General features: G+C 31.1%; 1 protein-coding gene across 14 annotated transcripts; it reads left to right on the forward strand.

Annotated features, from left to right (window-relative positions):
- The first annotated feature begins 231 nt into the window (after positions 1–231).
- On the forward strand, positions 232–19,788 carry LOC108227296 (F-box/LRR-repeat protein At5g63520). Of its 14 annotated transcripts, none has more exons than XM_064079177.1 (18): positions 232–322; positions 447–594; positions 1,048–1,371; positions 1,591–1,649; positions 1,845–1,923; positions 2,007–2,194; positions 2,284–2,436; positions 5,066–5,162; positions 13,365–13,646; positions 13,830–13,934; positions 14,019–14,111; positions 14,188–14,343; positions 14,547–14,639; positions 14,725–14,764; positions 15,480–15,638; positions 16,283–16,455; positions 16,858–16,973; positions 19,152–19,788. In XM_064079177.1, the coding sequence occupies exons 9-18, from the start codon at positions 13,446–13,448 to the stop codon at positions 19,606–19,608; spliced, it is 1,593 nt and encodes a 530-aa protein (XP_063935247.1). In that variant the 5' UTR covers positions 232–322; positions 447–594; positions 1,048–1,371; positions 1,591–1,649; positions 1,845–1,923; positions 2,007–2,194; positions 2,284–2,436; positions 5,066–5,162; positions 13,365–13,445; the 3' UTR covers positions 19,609–19,788. The 14 variants fall into 14 exon arrangements, with proteins under 14 accessions (XP_063935247.1, XP_063935249.1, XP_063935251.1 ...); XM_064079179.1 differs by having other exon boundaries at positions 2,022–2,194; XM_064079181.1 differs by having other exon boundaries at positions 1,849–1,923.
- Positions 19,789–19,871: the final 83 nt, after the last annotated feature.

A 19,871-nucleotide genomic window follows, 5' to 3' on the forward strand; every position in this document is an offset into this window, starting at 1 on the left:
CGGTCATTGATTTGCAATATTGAAGATCTATTATATATATATAATATTCTCTCTGTTATTTTTTATATGTCATTTTGGTTTTGAATAAGTTAAATTGATCAAATTTATTTTTAAACTCCACAAATTATATATATTAAAATAGATCAAATATACTTTTTAATAATATAATTTTTATTAATTTTTTCAATTATATTTAAATTAAAATATAGTGTTATGAGTTAAAAATTAAAATGGAGATATAAAAAGGAGATGGACACAACACGAGGGTTTGGTGAGCCATTTTAGTTCCAGTTCAGCTCCACATCATTGCGACATTGCCCAGGTAAAGCCATGTAACTTGTAAGATGGTTTATACATATATATACATTTTCATGACTTTCTATCTCTCCCTCGCTCTAACTCCTCCGCTTGGGCTAAATATTGTCACTCTACATTATCTATTCCAGGTTTGCTGGCTTAACCTATCACTGATCTAATATAACTCTCTCGAACAAATAGACTTGTCAAGCATCGAGTTCAATTCAGAAAGGAGACAACGAGGCTGCTGTTGATGCCTTCCACATGAGCCAATCTACCATGCAGACAAACTATCGGGTATACCAAGTGTTTAATGTCGCTATGTGTTTGACTGATGTTCTAAATGAACTAATTTGTTCTGATAGATTGAATTTACGTGTGTACTGGATTGTGGTTCAATTAATTTAGTTACGACAAGGTTATTGTGGTCTCTGCTTGTGATCAAAATTAGAAAAGATCACAGATGATGGCATATGATTTCTTAACCTAAATGCTTTGGAGTGCATTTTGTTTTTGTTTTAATCCAGACAACTCTCTGCTCTTTCACCAGACAACTCTCTGCTCTTTCACAATCCTTCCTGACAACCAACAAATGATTTCCTCGTTATGATTCCCTTGTTTCTTTGTTGTGATTAGTTGCGGTGCATTATTTTCTTCAATATGTGTTATTACCCTTTACAGAAGACTCTGTGATTGGATATTTTAGATATTTTGATATCATCTACGGCTTTAACATCCTTGAACCTCCAGTTGAAGGCTAAGAGAGCTGTAACAACTATGCTCACTATATCAGAAGAAACCACTGCTTCTAAAGATCTGAGCCTCATTAAGGAAGAAGTTATTGAAAAGGAGCAGGCTGAACTTGTTCCCTTGCTGACTGGGGGTCAATTGAAGCCATATTAGATAAAAGGCTTAAGTGGATGATATGTTATGTACTTCTCCTGTTATTTTCTTTAGGTGCCACTAAAGTTGTTTACGCTCCAGATCCATTTGATGTTGGTAGAACTTTGCAAGATGATATTACGAAGGACGCCCTCATACTAACATTGACAACTACTGGTCCTATTGATACAGGTTGGTTTGCTTTCGCATCATCCTGGATTTCAGAAAGATCCTACTCCAACTGCTTATGATTATGTCATTGAGACGGTTGAGTACAATATGTTAAAATTCTTTTGTATGATACAAACCAGTAGTGGAGTATATGTAGTTATTTTCAGTTGTTATAGTGGCTTCGATTGTAATCTTTTTGTACTATACTCCTGATCTTTAATTGTACATGCACTTTAACAGCTGCAGGACTTGGAAACTATGTGGAAGCGTTGGTGCTTAGGCATGACACCGAATTTAATGTAAGCTACACTGAACACAGTAAGATTGGGGACTTTTTCGTCAAAACGTGTTAAAAGTATTATTAATTTTGATGGTGTGTGCTATATTGAGCATCTATTTGACTCATTTAGATTATCTAGGAAGTGTAGCTGTCATATCTCCATTTCAGGTGTTTCTATTTCCTGGTAAATAAATATAGAACTGTACTTATGCAGAAAGTCCGATAGAGGCCAAGTCTAATTATAATAACCATATGATTATTCTTCTCCATTGAAGAGTCTTCCTGGATACAAGGTTCTATTAAATATTAAGTGTAATAACAAACTATTTATTGGCCACAAAAGATCCCCTTGCTTGTGAATATTAATGCCTTTCAGGTAGTTATTGTCCAGATGAATGGAGCAGAGCATCCATCAGAGTCAATTCATGTACTATCAGGAAGGAGAGTATGCCCCGGTCAATAGGCCCCAAATTTTCCATTCTAATTACTTCTTATGAAGTTACAATGAATGATGCAGAAAAGTATTTGATACATTATAGTTGGAGATATATTGTGGTGGACGAGGTAAATTTATCTCTTTATTTTGTCCTCATATTTATCTTTTTCTTTTATGATTATTTTATGTAAATGTAACCTCACATTTTTATTGCTAGGACACATGCTCAAAAATTCTAAATGCAAACATTGAGAAAATCAAAACTTTTGACTACTGAAAATAAGCTGCTGTCAACTGGGTGTCAACTGGGACACCTCTGCAGCACAACTTGGCAGTTGGCACACTTTTGGTCATTGTTGAACTTTATTAGGTAATCCCATATTTATGAAATATCATTTTTCTGTTACAAATGTGTTCTTGAGTTAGATATACTGGATGAGGATGGTTTAGTAACCGCAAAATATGTAGTTTTTTTTAACATCTATATATAGAATCTTGTGGGAAGTTCTACATTTCTTTTACCTTTTCGTTCAGAACAAGGACATTGAAGCTTTTACCATGGCAGGGCCTTTGAGTAGATATCACAATTACTAGTGAGTATTAACAAGTTGTTCCATAAATCTCTACTACCCCTGGCCTGGGGAAGGATATTACTAAAAAGCCAAAATGGGGATGTGAGAATCACACTGATGTTTTTCTTTGTTAATTAGTTCTCTTTACCTCATGCATGAGTATATCATAGCCTGTGCTCGAGTTGTATTATGTACTTTGTTATCGTTATAACTTGGAATAAATGGTAGATGTAAATTGATTTTTCCCTCACGAAACGACAATGCAAAATATGTTCTTTAATCCTTCGGGAAATGCAACCATAAAGTTGGGTAGGAAGAACTGAAGGAGAACGAGTCACAAGTACAGTTGCATTAATATTGAATATATATATATATATATATATATATATATATATATATATAGGCCATTGCTCAAATCAGAACACTCTTAAAAAAAGAACACCACAGAACACTTTAGAATCAAATGTAGAATCTCATCAAAAACTTGGATTAAATTCAAATTTTAAGGTGATTAATGTTTTATTATGAATAAAAACAGTATCCACTATGTTTAACAATAAATATAAATTAAAAATAACATGATTCTATGTAAAATAATCGTGCAAAAGATATATCTATATGATTCTATTCTGGATTCTGTTTTTGATTCTATTCTGGATTCTATAATATTTCATAGTAATAATTTGGATGAGTTTGGGTGTTAGATTTCATATATTAAGTTTAATTGGTGTTTAACCATGTAATTATAATCTTAACAAATCATTTTTTATAAAAAATGATGCGTTATGATAGTGTTCTGTGTTGTTCTTTTTTTAAAGTGTTCTGTGTGGAGTGCAACCCTATATATATATATATATATATATATATATATATATATATAGGGTTGCACTCCAGAAAGAACACTTTAAAAAAAGAACAACAAAGAACACTATCATAACACTTTTTCTTTCGTAAAAAATGATTTGTTATGATTATATTTACATAGTTAAGCACTAGCTAAACTTAATATATGAAATCTAACATCCAAATCTATCCAAATTATTAATATGAAATATTATAGAAACCAGAACAGAATCCAGAATAGAATCATGTATATATTCTTTACATCATTAATATCACATAGAATCATATTATTTTTAATCCATAATTGTTTTTAAACATGCTAGATACTATTATTATTCATAATAAATGGTTAATTAGCTTAAAGTTAGAATTTAATTCAAGTTTTAGATGAGATTCTATGTTCGATTCCAAAGTGTTCTTCTTTGTTCTTCTTTTAAGGGTGTTCTGTTTTGAGCAATGCCCTATATATATATATATATAGGCCATTGCTCAAAACAGAACACTCTTAAAAAAAGAACACCACAGAACACTTTAGAATCAAATGTAGAATCTCATCAAAAACTTGGATTAAATTCAAATTTTAAGGTGATTAATGTTTTATTATGAATAAAAACAGTATCCACCATGTTTAACAATAAATATAAATTAAAAATAACATGATTCTATGTAAAATAATCGTGCAAAAGATATATCTATATGATTCTATTCTGGATTCTGTTTTTGATTCTATTCTGGATTCTATAATATTTCATAGTAATAATTTGGATGAGTTTGGGTGTTAGATTTCATATATTAAGTTTAATTGGTGTTTAACCATGTAATTATAATCTTAACAAATCATTTTTTATAAAAAATGATGCGTTATGATAGTGTTCTTTGTTGTTCTTTTTTTAAAGTGTTCTTTCTGGAGTGCAACCCTATATATATATATATATATATATATATATATAAGAAATTGTGTTTTGCCCATTTCACTATACTGCTTAAGGGTGATTTTAGGTGGTGGCAAAACTCCATGTTGTATTGCGTCTTTTCCACTTTCGAAGAATGAAGGATGTTGAAAAAAAGCTTCCTATGCCACTATGACAGAGTATCAAAAGAACTTATAGGAACATTTAGTTAACAGGACACCTGCTAAAGACAGTTGATACTGATAAGAAAGTTAATGTCTTTGATTAGGAAATATGGATATCTAATATAAAAACGTGGAAATTAAAGAAAGTAAAAAACTTCACTTGACAGTCCTGGTGAGCTCATATGATTAGGTTATGTTGAGTTCAAATGAATTCTTCTCATTTTCATCTACTGTATTATGTTGGGAGAATGGTACTTTTATGATTAACTTGTACACTTGTATATCTTACAAAAGTTACTTTACAGTATATTTTAAGTATTTGATGCTTAAGATAAAAATTTGCATGACATGGTAAAGGGAGGCTTCAAAACTTAATGATTCAGCGGCGGAAAAATTGTGCCCACCCTGACCTTTTAGAGTCGGCTTATGATGGTTCCTGTATCTAATGTTCATTAATGATCTCTAAATAGTCATCTCACATAAGTCTAACTAACTTTTTATCTTCTCAGACTAATGCCCGCTATAGAGCGGTGGACAGTGCAATATGCCAACAAATTTCAGTTGCTAGACAAATTGTTGGGAAAGCTATTAGCTCGCAAACACAAAGTACGTTTTTATTGCTTTTTTTTACTTTCATCTTGTATTTTGATTAGTAGTGGTTCTATTTTTTCACAATAGATTCCAATATTTTTATAGTGGACTAAGATTTTGGATATAAATCACATCTTCTAACTTTTCTTTATCTCTTTGTATTATTATTTAGTATGTCAAGGATTAAAAATATCATTACAAAAAATGTAACCTATTATTTTTTTTTTTAAAAATTCACATTTGCTTGTGATCACATATTTATTTAATGTTATATTTTACTATATAAGTTTTCTTTACTTAAAAAATATAACACATGTTATACTCCCTCCGTCCCATTCAATTCTATACGTTCACTATTTGACACGCACTTTGATGCTCCTATAAAATATGGTTCTATAACTTATTTTTGAGATTTTCTTTTCCTAAATAAAAATTTAATAGTTAAATTTTTATTCAGAAAAAAATATTTAAAAATAAATTATAGATTTATACTTTAGAAGAACATTAAAATGCGGGACGCTCCCCTGCGTATACAACTCAAGGGGACGGAGGGAGTATAAAGTAACTTATATCATAATATTTAATTAGGTGAGTGATAAATATTAAATAAAACATTATATGTTTACTCCCTCCCTCCCAGCAGGTTGTTTATGTTCACTGTTTGCACGCATTTTGAGACTTCTATAAAGTATAGTTTCATAACATTTTTTAATTATTTTTTTTGAATAAAAGTTTAAACCTCAAACTTTAATTCAGGGAAAAAAATTAAAAAATATTATGGAACTATACTTTATAGGAGCCTCAAAATGCGTGCTAAAAAGTAACGTAAAGAACCTGCTGGTACAGAGCGAGTATTTTTCAATAAGATAAATTATTTATTGTGCTTGACCTTTTTTATTTTTAAATAGGAGGTCTATTACTATACAAGTATATTCCTGAAAATATGTATATTTCAAAATAAATATAAATGACATGATTTGAGAATAATGTTAATTTTTATTCACTCAAAAGATATAATACAATATGATATAAAATTATATTAAAATTTGTACATAATTATTTTAAACCATAATAATACTAGGTAAAAAAAATATTCTCTAAATATATAAACTTGGATAAATATTTCTTACACATGGCTACATAATAAATTATACTTTTTTATAAGATACATATAATAAAATATTATAATACATCTTATATATTTATGTGACATGTTCAAAGCTGGCTTAATTTGTCATCATCCCAAGTAACTTCTTTTTACCCTGTCGCCTTCTTATATGTACATATGTGTGTGTGTGTGTGTGTCTTAGTACAAACATGGGAGGCCAATTATTCTCAAATGTTTTTTCTGATGTTGCAATTGAACTTAGTCGGGTACCACTGTGAGGGCCTATATATGTAGGTTTTTGTTATTGATAAGGAAGTTATATATTTGCACAATTAAGAATTATAGAGTTTGAGTGTAGATATTTATGTGAAGACAAGCTTAAGTCTAAACTGAAACATTCACGAGGGAATGAGAATTATGTGAGAAGATATATCAAAATCTTGTGATCATGTATCCTGTTTGCTTGTAGACGTGGTTTGCAAAAGACATTTATATTTTGATAAGATGATGTCTACGACCGGTATTTTGTGCAAAATTTGTGGTAACATATTTGAGTGTTGTAAGGTAGAGGAATGATGAGTGTGATGACCTCCCCGATAAGGCCATTTAAGTATATAAGGGAAATTTGCAGAAGAGTATAGAAAGATCAAACTTAGGCTAAATTTTAAGAAATAACCATTTTATAATTATATTAGTGAAAGATTTGGAAACGTATCATATATCATGATTTTGTACTAGAACAAAAATGCATGAGATTGATGGTCTATTGTACCCAAATAGCATTGTTCGCGGTCTGGTTATAAGATGTCTATAGTTTCATATACAACAAGTCAATTCTTTCTTATAGGAAAACACTAGAAAAAAGTGATCCATGAGAGTCCCAAACTTCAAATGTAGAGTATATACTAGAGTTATTGGACTAGCAAACCAAGTTTGGGGTTATAACCATGTATTTGTTTTGTCATCAATAAGACTATGCCTGGTTTGGGATTTTTTTTTTACCTAATGATTGTTATTAATTTTTTTGCTTGATTTCTTTTTAAGCACGAAGGCTTGGAAGAGAAGTGTAAATTACGTTGGCATATAATTGTAATTTTCATATGACAAAAAAGGACAAAGTGTTGATGCTCCTTATACCTCTTGCAACATTATGATCAAAAGGGCAATGCATGACAATTATAACAAATATATATATATATATAATAGTGCATAACTTGACTTATATATTAAAGGGAAGTGTATCAATCACATGTAATCTCTTTAGTCTTGAACATTATCTTTTTTGGTCAATAAATGTAATATTATTTTAAATAATCTCAGCCCTCACAGATTGTTTCTCTCCCCTCCGCTAGAGCCTAGAGTTTCTGAATGAATCACCCATGTCTTCATCCTAAAAGAACAAATAATATGATTCCTTACCATCCAAAGGATTTGTCAAGAAACACTTTCTCCAAGTCCAGTTGTTTTGTTAATGTTGAAATGCATAATATGTCAATATTTGTGATTATTTATATTTTTTTTCTTTAGATTGAGGTAAATTAACTTTCTTTCATGTTTCTCATTAGATGCGAGAACTAATAATTAACAAAAACCATTTTCTCCGTGATGATTACTCGCCACTAGAGCAAAACTATAACTATTATAACAGTTGCTCAACCTTTCGAATTGCCATAATTCTTTTCAAACATTTAAGAAGATTTCAACAATCAAATAATATAATATTTGCCTATTAAACGTCAAAATTAATGGTTGCACTTCCAAGACAACACATGACAAAATGATTTTCTATTGTATAGAAACAATATCTAGATAAAGTTAACCGGAACATAGTTAGAACTTTATTCTCTTATTATCCACATAACACATAAAAATTATATGAAAATAAATAAAACAATTGAACCATGATTAATTAGAGCATGCCCGTGCCTCGCACGGGTTATAAAGCTAGTTTTTTAAAAATAGAGAAGATTGTAATTGGAATACCCATGGTTTCATAACCCGACATAAAAAAAAATTGGGTTAATAATCATCTAACCCAAATCTAATAAGTCGGTTAGGGATTTTGATTATTTTTTGTCCAACCCAACCGAACCTGTAATATAATATGGGCTGGGCTCCTGAATATTATATTATCTTACCTTACTGGACTAACATTAGTATTTTACTGGATTAATACTTAATAACATTTAAGCTAAACCACTAGTCGAATATATCTCTTAACAAAATAAACCCTAAAAAATTTAGAAACATATCGCGGCATCACATTTGAGGACTAAGAAGTGAAGGGCGATATAATAGGCGAAGATCAATCCATCATCATTTCCGTTCCTTCTTCGATTTCATCAATCAATTGAGGTGGTATTTCTTTCCTTCTTCATATTTTTAGTCAATCAATTCTTTCCTTCTACGTATAGCCGGTTGTATCTTACTATGTATATACGTCGATTTCATGAAATAAAATTTTATTTATCAATGTTCAATGACTTGTATAGTGTATCTCTGTAGATCTACAATTATATATATGCTTAGTTGATTGATTTTTGTCTTTAGACCTCACAAACCGTTCGTGTTATTTACTTTCATGTCGTGTATTTTCGTATCCTGTGTAAAGTGAATCTCATATCCAACCCGTTTAGAATTCGTATACCCAATCGCAAACCCATATATATTTCGAAACGTGTCGTGTATCTGTATTTTTCGTGTACATAATTTAATAAAAGTATAATAATAAAATTTAGTTAAAGTATATTTTAATACATTTTTATGTATTATGTTATTAAATATATATTATCTTTATATTTGCATATAATTCCGTAATATATATATATATATATATATATATATATATTTTCTACATGAAAATATGCGTACTTATTTAAATATATATATATATATATATATATATATATATATATATCGTGTACATTAGTATTGTGTCAAAAATTGACGGGTCTATCTGTCATGTATTTTTGCGTTTTTTAGTCTATTGTTAAGAAAATTGACTTGTTTGACTGTCACAAGATTTATGAGGTTATATTTTGAATATAATAAATTATATTTTCTATATAAAATATGTCATAAAAATTGAATTTGAATAATATTATAATATTTATTTTTTTATTTCGTGAACCTCGTGACTTGTCGTGTTCTCGAGGGGTAAACACAAAGTTGACAATACATCTCGATCGTGTATTTTGCGTTCTTCATGTATTTTCCGTGTCGTGTACTCAAAATGCAAACACAAATACTAAATTTTCGTGTCGTGTAAAAAATTGTCGTGTCTAGTTGTCTTGTTGTGAATTGAGTCATTTGTTTTTCCATAATAAAAATTATAGAGAATCTAATTTGTTCGACACCAAAAAACACACATAATTCCCCTTCCTCGAAGGACCATTCCAATACCCATCCCAAATACAACACCAAATTCCACCTAAAGTCAACCCCAAACTTTAGATATAGTATTCTTGTAGAAAACACACTATTTTAATATTGTCTAAGTGCTTGACTGTATTATTTAGATGAACTTAAGATATTTTACTATCATAGTAGAACTTTGATATATTCACTAAATTTTACGTTTTGTTTCAAATGCACATTTATTTTTAAATATTTTGTTTTTAAAATAACGGGTTTGAGTTTTATAAAACTAAGGTAATTGGATTGGGTGACTAAGTTGTTATTAACCCAATCAACCTAACATGCGGGCACCCGTTACTACAATACCAGAAATTTGAATAAAATTATATAAATAATATTTGAGATCATATTATTATCGGAAATGAAAATTTTACACTAATTAATTTTAGTAATGAAAATATCATATATTAAGCAAGATGACAAACACAATAGGTGGTTGTTCACTTTGTTATATATAAAAAAAATTAAAACATTGTCTTAGTTTTAAGGGCAAATTAATTTTAACGTCCCTGAATTTTTGACACTTTTTTTTCTAGGTCCTTGATCTATAAATAAAAATAGATAAGTAATTGAACTTTTGAATTTTTCCTATCAAAGTCCTTCCGTTAAATTTTTATGAACGTCCATTATGTTTTGCTGATGTGGCAAATTTAAAAATAAGTCAAAAATACATTTATACCGTGTAAGCAGCCTCATCCTCTCCAACTCACCCTTTTTCCCCATTTCTCATCTCTCTCTCACTCCTCTTTCATTCTTTACCACTGCTGCCAACCGGAAAGTTTTTCGGCGGTCTGCCGCTCCTCCCGCTTTCCCTCCCCCCTCCCCCTCTCCCTCTCCCTCTCTCCAGACTCCGCAATGGGCGGTGGTTTTACCGACCCTCGATACCATTACCCACAACAACCTCATCGCAATCACAACACACAACTCATCTTCCTCGCCTGCTGTATTCCCACCCTCCTTCAGCACTTTCTTCCTCCGTGAGAACCCCGTCGTCGCAGTCGACGGTGGCTCCCTCGCCTCCCTCCTTTCACCGTTTCTTCCCTCCCTGACCTTCCTCCGTTTAACACCGCCGGGAGCCTCCGTCGTCACGGACGCGAGAGCTCCGACCAACCCCACTCATTCCCTTCTTTCCAACACAACTTAACTTCACAAATTCATCAATACTTTGATTACATATGATTCTCAGATTCAATTTAAATCCCTAGCCCTAGCCTGTTCATATTTGGGGAAAACAAAATTCTGTTGTAATGAGTTTGTGATGAGTCAGCTATTATTATTTTAATTTTAATTTTTTGTGTTTGCCATGTAAACATTGACTAACGAATGTTAGTTGACTTTTAACGGAAGGATCCGAATCAGAAAAGTTTGAAAGTTTAAGGATTGTATTATTACAAAAAATAGGATATGGACCTAGATAATAAACAGCCTATAGTTGAGGGACGTGAGAATTTATTATCCCTAGTTTTAATAACATATATGTCAAAAAAAGGACCCACAAATTAATGAGCAATTATATTTATGAACTCGTATTAGTTTATTTTATTAAATAATAATAAATTAAATTAAATAATATCATGTATATCGTAAAAAAAATATAGGTTCTAGCATTTACCCCTTCGGGGAATATTAAGATATTGGCGTCCGGAGCCCATCCGACGTGATCTACAATACTCCATCATGTATTCTGCCGGTTATTCTCGTTGGGGGGCTTGAGGTGATCACGATTCTTGTTGAAGGCCCTCCGGGGTAGTATGAAGAATGACATCATATCTTGATCATGTGTTGTGGTGGGTTATCCTCATTGGGGGAAAGAGATGATCATATGTCCCGGTAATTTAGGAGGAGACTTTGCCTTACACTTTGGTAGGTTATCCTCATCGGGGGTAAGGACTTGTCCATACACATTAAGGAATGATCACGGCTACACCATGCGCCTCCTTTCAAGATACAAAAAGTAGCGGTTAGTGTTACCTCCAATAATTAAGGATAATGCTGAATTCGTGACGTATTTGGGAGCGAGGTATTGTGTCTCATGTCAAGGCCCTTGATGGTGTGGGCTCTCCCTCTGAATATATCGGAGCCGTCTTAGTAGAAGACTCGTCCAGGCCATGGGCCACCGTCTTGACTATGACTCATCCAAGGAACCTTGTTCCTAATCGACTTAGGTTTTTTGGCATGGAAGAACTATGTATGGCTTGAACCCTATTATTACAGGGTACGTAGGCACATTGAAGAGATCGAAAGTTGAGAGCAAGGAATCAACCTACAATCCATTTAATCTCGGCCACCCATAAACACACAATCGCTAGACTCTGACAACAAAATCACAGTCACATATCTTGATTCCAGTCACAAACCTTATCTTTGTTGATTACCAAATTTCACAAAACTCTCAAACACTAGAGAAGGAGAGGCGGCTAGGGTTTTTTGATTTTTATAATATTCACCCTTTAATCTCAACCACCATAAACACACAACCGCTATACTCCGGCAACAAAACCACCGTCACAGATCTTGATTCTGCCCACGAACTTCGGGTCTGTTTGTTTAAGAGAAGCAGAAGCTGCTTCTCGGCTTCTGCTTCTCTTAACCCGTTTGAGTAAAGAATTAGAAGCACTTTTAAGAAGCTGAGAATGTTAGTTTCTCTCTCACAACTTCTGCTTCTTTTCCAAACACTTTATTAACTTATTTACTTCTAACTTCTGCTCCAATTTTCTAGTTTAAGCAAGAAGTCACTTCTTTTAAGCTTGCCCAAACGGCCCCTTCATCTTTGTTGATTACCAAATAGGCTGCTAGGTATTTTGATTTTTGTAATATTCACATGAATATAATTACTTGTTTTTTTCATTTTTGTAATATTCACATTAATATAATTGTTACGAACCTCATTTCTGTTGATTACCAAATAGGCTGCTAATTTTTTCAATTTTTGTAATATTCATATTAATATAATTAAAATTTCTCGTTTTAATTCCATTAAATAATAAAATTTCTCATTTAGGTCACACCTAAATCGAGTCGTTGTGAGGAGGAGACAGCGGCACACGTGTGTGCCCGCACGAAGCACATGATAATATCTTGCACACCCACATAACAGTGCACTAAACTTCATGTGATATCTATAAAACCACCAACCTATCATTATCAAATCGATGTGGTATTTGAGTTTTTTACAACTCAAACAGCCACATAACTCATTTCAGACTGGTCATTTCAACTCAATGTATTATGAATTTCATGAAGAAAATGTCTAATTCCAAACATAAAATTTAAGTCCTTATACCAATAAACAGCTTCCAATTATTAATTTCTTAAATTTTATCAAGAACATATTGAAAGTATGACTCAAATTTTCATTTTCTAACCAAACTTACTTTAATACAGTTTATTGTAGTGAATTACTTAAACATTTTGAATAAGTGCGGTTGTCCTTTAGCAAAAGACACATAATCTGACGTCAGGTCAGGTATTAAGAAGTGAACTAAACAGAATAATAAACAATTAAAAAAAGAAAATAAACAATTACATGAAATAAACGGTAATCTATTTTTGCTAAATGAAATAATAAGTTGTAATCTATTAGATAAATTAAGGAGTTAGCTGATAGTCGGAGTGGCACTCGAGAGTCTAGATTAGCATTTTCCTTAATTCTTGCATGGATGTAACAAGTCATATGAATATCATTTTTGCAGGACGGAGGAAGTAATTTCAAATCGTAATCGTTACTATAAAAACGGAAATACGGTAAGCAAGAAAATAACAGCGTTGCAAAGATGGCAAGGAAAGAGGGCAAAATGAATGTCAGCAGCATCGATGCCTTAGGTGATGATCTTCTCCGAAACGTGCTCAGGAGATTACCTTCCTCTTCTTTCGCATCTGCTGCCTGCGTTAGCCGCTATTGGAATCATCTCTGTGACACTGTCCTCTGCACTCCCAAACTCTCCTCTGCTCACTCTAGCAATCCTTCTCTCCAGGTACCTCTCAACTCTCTCTCTCTCTCTCTCTCTCTCTCTCTCTCTACGTTTCTTTCTAATATATATTATCTAATTTATGTATAATTAGCAATTAAGCAAATGACGTTTTCGTGTGTAATTATATGGTGATCCTTTTTATATGGTTTGTACCGGATATGACTTTATTATTTGAAACTGGTTTAGGAAGCAGTTGAAGAGGTGTTCAACAAGGTATTTGCAGAGCTGATTCGACCTCATTTTGCAATTGTAACCGTCACTTCTCTCGATTTAGAAGAGGCTCGTCAGTTGGTATGGCTATTTCTAGGCTGCATGTAGTTGACTTTACGATAATTCGTTATGTCCTTGGATAATGCACAACTTGTTATTGTGCAGATTACTAAGAAGTTAGGATCAACCATTCCGATCATTTACACAGCACCTACTGGACTAATTGGAAGGGATGCTATTACAAATGAATTTAAAGAGGTCTGATATAATTTCAAAATTGTTTTTTTATTGAATTTTGTTGGTATTCTTATGTTACATGTACTCCTTGGTTCAGATTAGGTGGCAAGTATATTTTGATCGAAATTATTCGTATTCGGTCAGTTTTGATGATGATGACAGTGCTGTCCGTCAGAGGCGAGTCATTTGTTTGACTGTTGGTTTTTTACCGGGATTGAAAGTTGCAGCAGTCCCACTCTTTCAGTCATATATGGTAACACCGCATTTCATTAGAAGGGGTTAAATTTAGTGTTTGTTCCATTTCTTCTTCTAAGACTAACTTGTAACATCCAATAATTGTGTTACTGCCTTACTGGGTGGAATACCTGAATTATAATTTTTATATAGATTAAATATCGAAAGTATGTTGTATAAGTTTATGTTTTGAAGATTAATTTTAGCATGTTTAATTTGTAGGTTCCATTTGTGGATGAATTTTTGGAAGATATTAGTGAATGCGTTACATCTGTTTCAGGATGCATGGCACCAATTGGGATGATATTATTTACAGTAAGTTGATATACTTCGACATTAGTAATTAATTACTTAGAAGGTCACACACATATATGTTCTTACTTCTAAAATGTGGTCATAGGATGGAAGTATGGACTCAGATAATCTTCTGCGAAAAATGGGTGAGTTTTAAATATTTTTAGTTTGCAGAAGTTTTTTTCATTTGATATGTTATAGACTTGTGCCTTTTTTGTGTGTTCATATCTGATCTGCTTAAGATATATATATACTGATGTTGAAAGTGTACAGTGTTCATTAGTTCACTTCTAATACTCTTTGAATCGACAAGTTCAATTAATTTTCGGATTTTTTTTTATACTTACTAGGGAACATGAACCAAGGAAGAAATTATATTCATTAAACATATCATACAACACTAGGGATATTTTATATTCATCCTCTTTGGGTGTTTATTCTCTTCTTCACTTCAGCTCTATATTTTTTTTTTATCATATGTACTAAGGGCTTTTTACTTTAATGTAATTACATATATTGAGACGTAATAGATGTGTTTTCGGTGAGCAGTTGATTGGATAAAGCTTCTTGTCCTTTATACTAAGTTAAGATTACCTGATTATTAAATTGTGTTACTCTCCCGTTTCGTTTTTATTGTTCCCTATCAAAATCCACCTTCTATTAAATCATAATAAATAAGTTATATATTATCAAATATTTATATTCCCCCCACCCCACTCTCACTGTTTTAGACTCTCTCAGCTTAAATTTATTGCTCGAGCATTTTCCACATTGACAAACCCATATAAAATTATTTATTCTGTTAATTAGACATACAATTTTATTCATATTTCTTTTTGAGTTATATTTGCATTTGTGCAGATTATTCCATGTCTCCAGAGACTGTCATTGTTGGTGATCGCTGTGGAGAGTTTTTATGTGGAAATGATTCTATGAACAAGAGATCTAAGAGAAAAAGGCAACCTCTTTTTATGGTTGCTGTTGCCCTACTATTCATGCAAGATCCGAATAAGCCTCCTGGTACAGCCTATATATAATACTTCAACCAGTTAAATATTTACATATGTTGAAGTTCAGGGATTCATAGACTTGTACCTGATAAGGAAATTCTAGTCCATCAATAACTGACTGATTGAAAATTTCATCGTGTAATCATGTTTGTGCAGTTTGTTTCTTAAGTTGATTTACTGATTGTTTTGCACATCTTATAAAATGAAATGGTATATTAGGTTGATAATCCATGAAGTGCTGGTAAGAGTTGCGAGGAATAAATCAAATAAGATACTTTCTTAAATATCAACTTAGACCATAATTGTTGGTTTCTGTCGTGATTTTTACACTTACAACACTCAATCGAACTCTGCCTTTAAGCATTTAGTTGCTCTCAATAAATGCTTTGTATATAGTACATATATATTCCAATGAAAGTTCAAGAATAGTACAATGGTTTTGTTTTGTAATGTAGTGATGTAGTGATTACATTACCCATGTGTGATTTGTGTTTCCAGTTTTCTATGACACTATAATTTTTTTCTCTGTGAACTATCAGTCTGTAGTTTGTATGAATATTATATTGACTATATATTTAAAAGCATTGTTCTATTTATTGTTCTAGTTTACTAATTAGTTTTTAAAATTGTGCTCTTTTTTCTGGGCTTGAGCAGGCATAGGCGATATTAAGCTGCATGTTGCTTTATCTGCTGGCTTAGTACCTGTAGGTCACACATATGAAGTGACTTCTGTAAATGAAAGCAGTTTTTATTGGACAAAACTCACTGCGAGAAGCGAAAATTCAGATCAGAACTTTGATGAGCAAACTCTTCGGAACATTTTCGGAGTATATCTCTATCTTGATGATAATTTCAGAGCCATTATACTGTAATTTTTTTAGTTAATTTTTATGACAATATGGTTTGCAAGTTAAATAATATTCTCATTGCTAGATATTTATCTAGAAGTGCTTCATGGTAATTCACTTTTTTTTATATATTTTCAGATAGTTGATGCTTTTGTCTAGGGTTAGTACTTAATATCTTAGTTTGAATTGAACTTCTTCGATATACTCTTTTTGGAAAATTAAGATCGAGAACCTAACTTTTGCGTGTCTATAATGGTGATTATTGTAGTTCTCCTTCAGAATAAACATGATTTATACCTTTCTCATTTGGATATTTCCAGCCTATCAAGTTCGGCTTTTGGTTATATGCTATATTTTATAAGATTGCTGGTTCTGTGGCAGATTGGAAATCAAGCTCTATTTGGTGCTTATATAGGGATTGTGAAGAAAAGAAAGGGCATTGCTGGGTTTGAAGAAGTAAATTGGTTATCATCCCAAATATTTCATGAAGTCCACGGGTAATTATCTCAACTTTCTCTGTTTTTATAGTTCTACGTGTTTAAAATATTTTGGTGACCTATGATCCATAACGTTTTTAGTAATAGAGTTAAGTTCTATGTAGTCCACATATTTACTGTAGTACCGTAGACCACGTATGTTCTGCAACTATAGAATGACATAAAAACATTGCAAAATGTATGAAACTTGTTATTTTGTGAAATACATTCTATAAATATCACTATTTCATGAAAAATATTGAAAATCATTTATGTTCGACAAGTAGAACACATATGTTCTGTAATATGTAAATATGTTCTGCAAACTTAACATGTTTTGCAGAATAATGTGTTTTTCACTATTTAACTTGTAGAATGTTTAGGATTGTCAAAATTTTTAACAAAATAATGATGTTTATGGAACATGATTTGCAAAATAACACATTTTGCAATGTTTTTATGCCATTCTATAGTTGCAGAACATACGTGGTCTACGGTACTACAGTAAATATGTGGACTACATGGAACTTTGTTCTTTAGTAATAATGTCTTCTTATATATTTATGGAATTAATATTTTTATTTAAAATTTGAAAGTAAATTGATGTCTATTATATATTAAAATTAAATATTAATATATTATATAATATTTTCTAAACAAAGCGCAAGTAATTATATTATAATTGGAGACAACACTATTGTATGCTACGTAAATTAAAATCCATTTAAATTAATTACACACACATATATATATAACTTACTTAGAAATTCAACTTGATATGATAAATTTTTGTTTAACTATTATCTTTCGGTATTCAAAATTCAATTTATAATTTTAAAATTCGGAATAAATTGTTTAATAAATATTAAATATTTTTAAATTTAGTAAAAATTATGTAAATATTAAACATGTAAAGTTCATTAAATTTAGAGACAATAAATTAATTTTCTTAAATAAATTGAAATAGGATTATTTTGAAAAGGTAGGAGGGGCATCATGTTCGACGTTGCATATATGAATAATAAATGGTATAAATACAATATATTAGTATGATCATATATTGTATCTAGATTCTATGATTTATAATTTAATTTTGATGTTAACTATATAATATAATCAATATTTTAAATATTAAATTTATGAAAAATCAAATGTCTGAAATTAATATGATTATACTTAAATATAATGGATATTTACTACAAAATGATTATTATTAAAATTTTCGTAAATGATACAAAATATATCTTATTAATGATTCTTATAATATACTGGGTACAATATAAATTTATAAGATTAAGACAAATAATGATTAAAAATTGTCAAAAAAATTTATATTAAATTATATGATGAATATATAGTATTATACATTATTATAGTACTAATTCATTTTGTTGAATTTAATAATAAATTATATATATATATATATTATGTTTTATAAAAATATAAGATTCAAAATTTCTCATTATATTCTTTTTCAACATAAAATTATTTATTGTTCAAAAAATGCAACATATTTTTCCATTTCTAGGTTGTAGTATGTTCAGTTTTAACTCCTCTTGCTACCACTGAATATATTTTAGAAGAAAATTTGAAAAGAATATACAAATTTAATAATTTCCCCATATTCTTAGAACTATTTTTATTATTAAATATGCTAATTATAATCTAATTATTATTTCTCTGTCTTATCCAATTTTTACATTCACATTTTAAAGATATATATGGAAAAGAAATTTTTAAGAAATGTAATATTTTGTAATCAAATATGGATGTATATATAATAATTAAATATACATGGAATAAGTTAGATGCATATATAGAATTTTTTTGCTCATGTATAGCATTTATTGTCAATGGTTTGAGAAAGTGACACATGGACAATAAATGAACGAGCGGTGTTTTAATAATAATACTCCCTCCGTTTCAATTTAAAAAAAAGTAGGTAAGCGTCGGTTCATCTCATTTAATTACGCAAAGCACATGAACATGAAAGGGTTAAGTGCTGAGTTGTTTTCTTGCGTTGGCATTGAACTGTTCAATCACTTCTTAAATGTCATTCCCTTCCAAATATTATTACAAATGCTTGAATTCTATCAATATTTTACTAGCAACGCCTATCATGTCATGGATTATATGTTGACGGGCCTGTAGTTTTTGCAAGTGTTTGAACTGAAGTGTATCATTTGTTTGTTTTCCTAGGGATGACAAGGAGTACCTGGTTGTTGATAGTGGTGCTGATATTAAAACTGGTGATTGTTTCCGTTTCTTTAAGGAAGATTCTCATATGACATCTTCTTCTCTTAGACAAGTCTCCGACAAATTTAGAGATTTGAAGATAAGTTGTGATGTCGGGAATTCTGATCGTCAGAGGATTAGACCTGCTAATAGCGAAAAAATGAAAATCTTTGGTGGCATTATATTTTCTTGCATCAGTCGTGGCAAGCCACATGGAAAAGCTAATTTAGGAAGCTCTCCTTTCTTGGAGAATTTTCCTGATGTCCCATTGGCTGGATCATTCTGTGTTGGAGAAATATGTCGCGGGGATTCAAGTTCATATGGTCAGCTATCTGAAGAAGGTTCTCACCGGTGCTGCCTGCATTACAACAGCAGTGTTTATCTACTCATGTCCTACACTCCATCTTCGCAGGGAAGCTAGCAGTTTTTGTTTTAGAGTACTATAAAACCACCTCAAGATGATTTCCCTTTATTTGTTCTTGACTTGTTAAATGTTATCCTCTGGGTTTGTGTCCTTGTGGGCAATGCGCTACATAAATTCTGATTTTAACTAGGTAAAACTTGCGCAAATTTGAATTTATGAAAATTTCTTTAGACTTAATTATGGTGCAGATGCAATAGGAGTCTCAACGAATGTGCCTTGTATTTTCAAATGCTTAATTATATGGGGCTGTGAATTGTGAT

This window comes from Daucus carota, chromosome 6 (genome assembly GCF_001625215.2).
Source record: "Daucus carota subsp. sativus chromosome 6, DH1 v3.0, whole genome shotgun sequence".
In the NCBI taxonomy this organism is placed as follows: Eukaryota; Viridiplantae; Streptophyta; class Magnoliopsida; order Apiales; family Apiaceae; genus Daucus; species Daucus carota.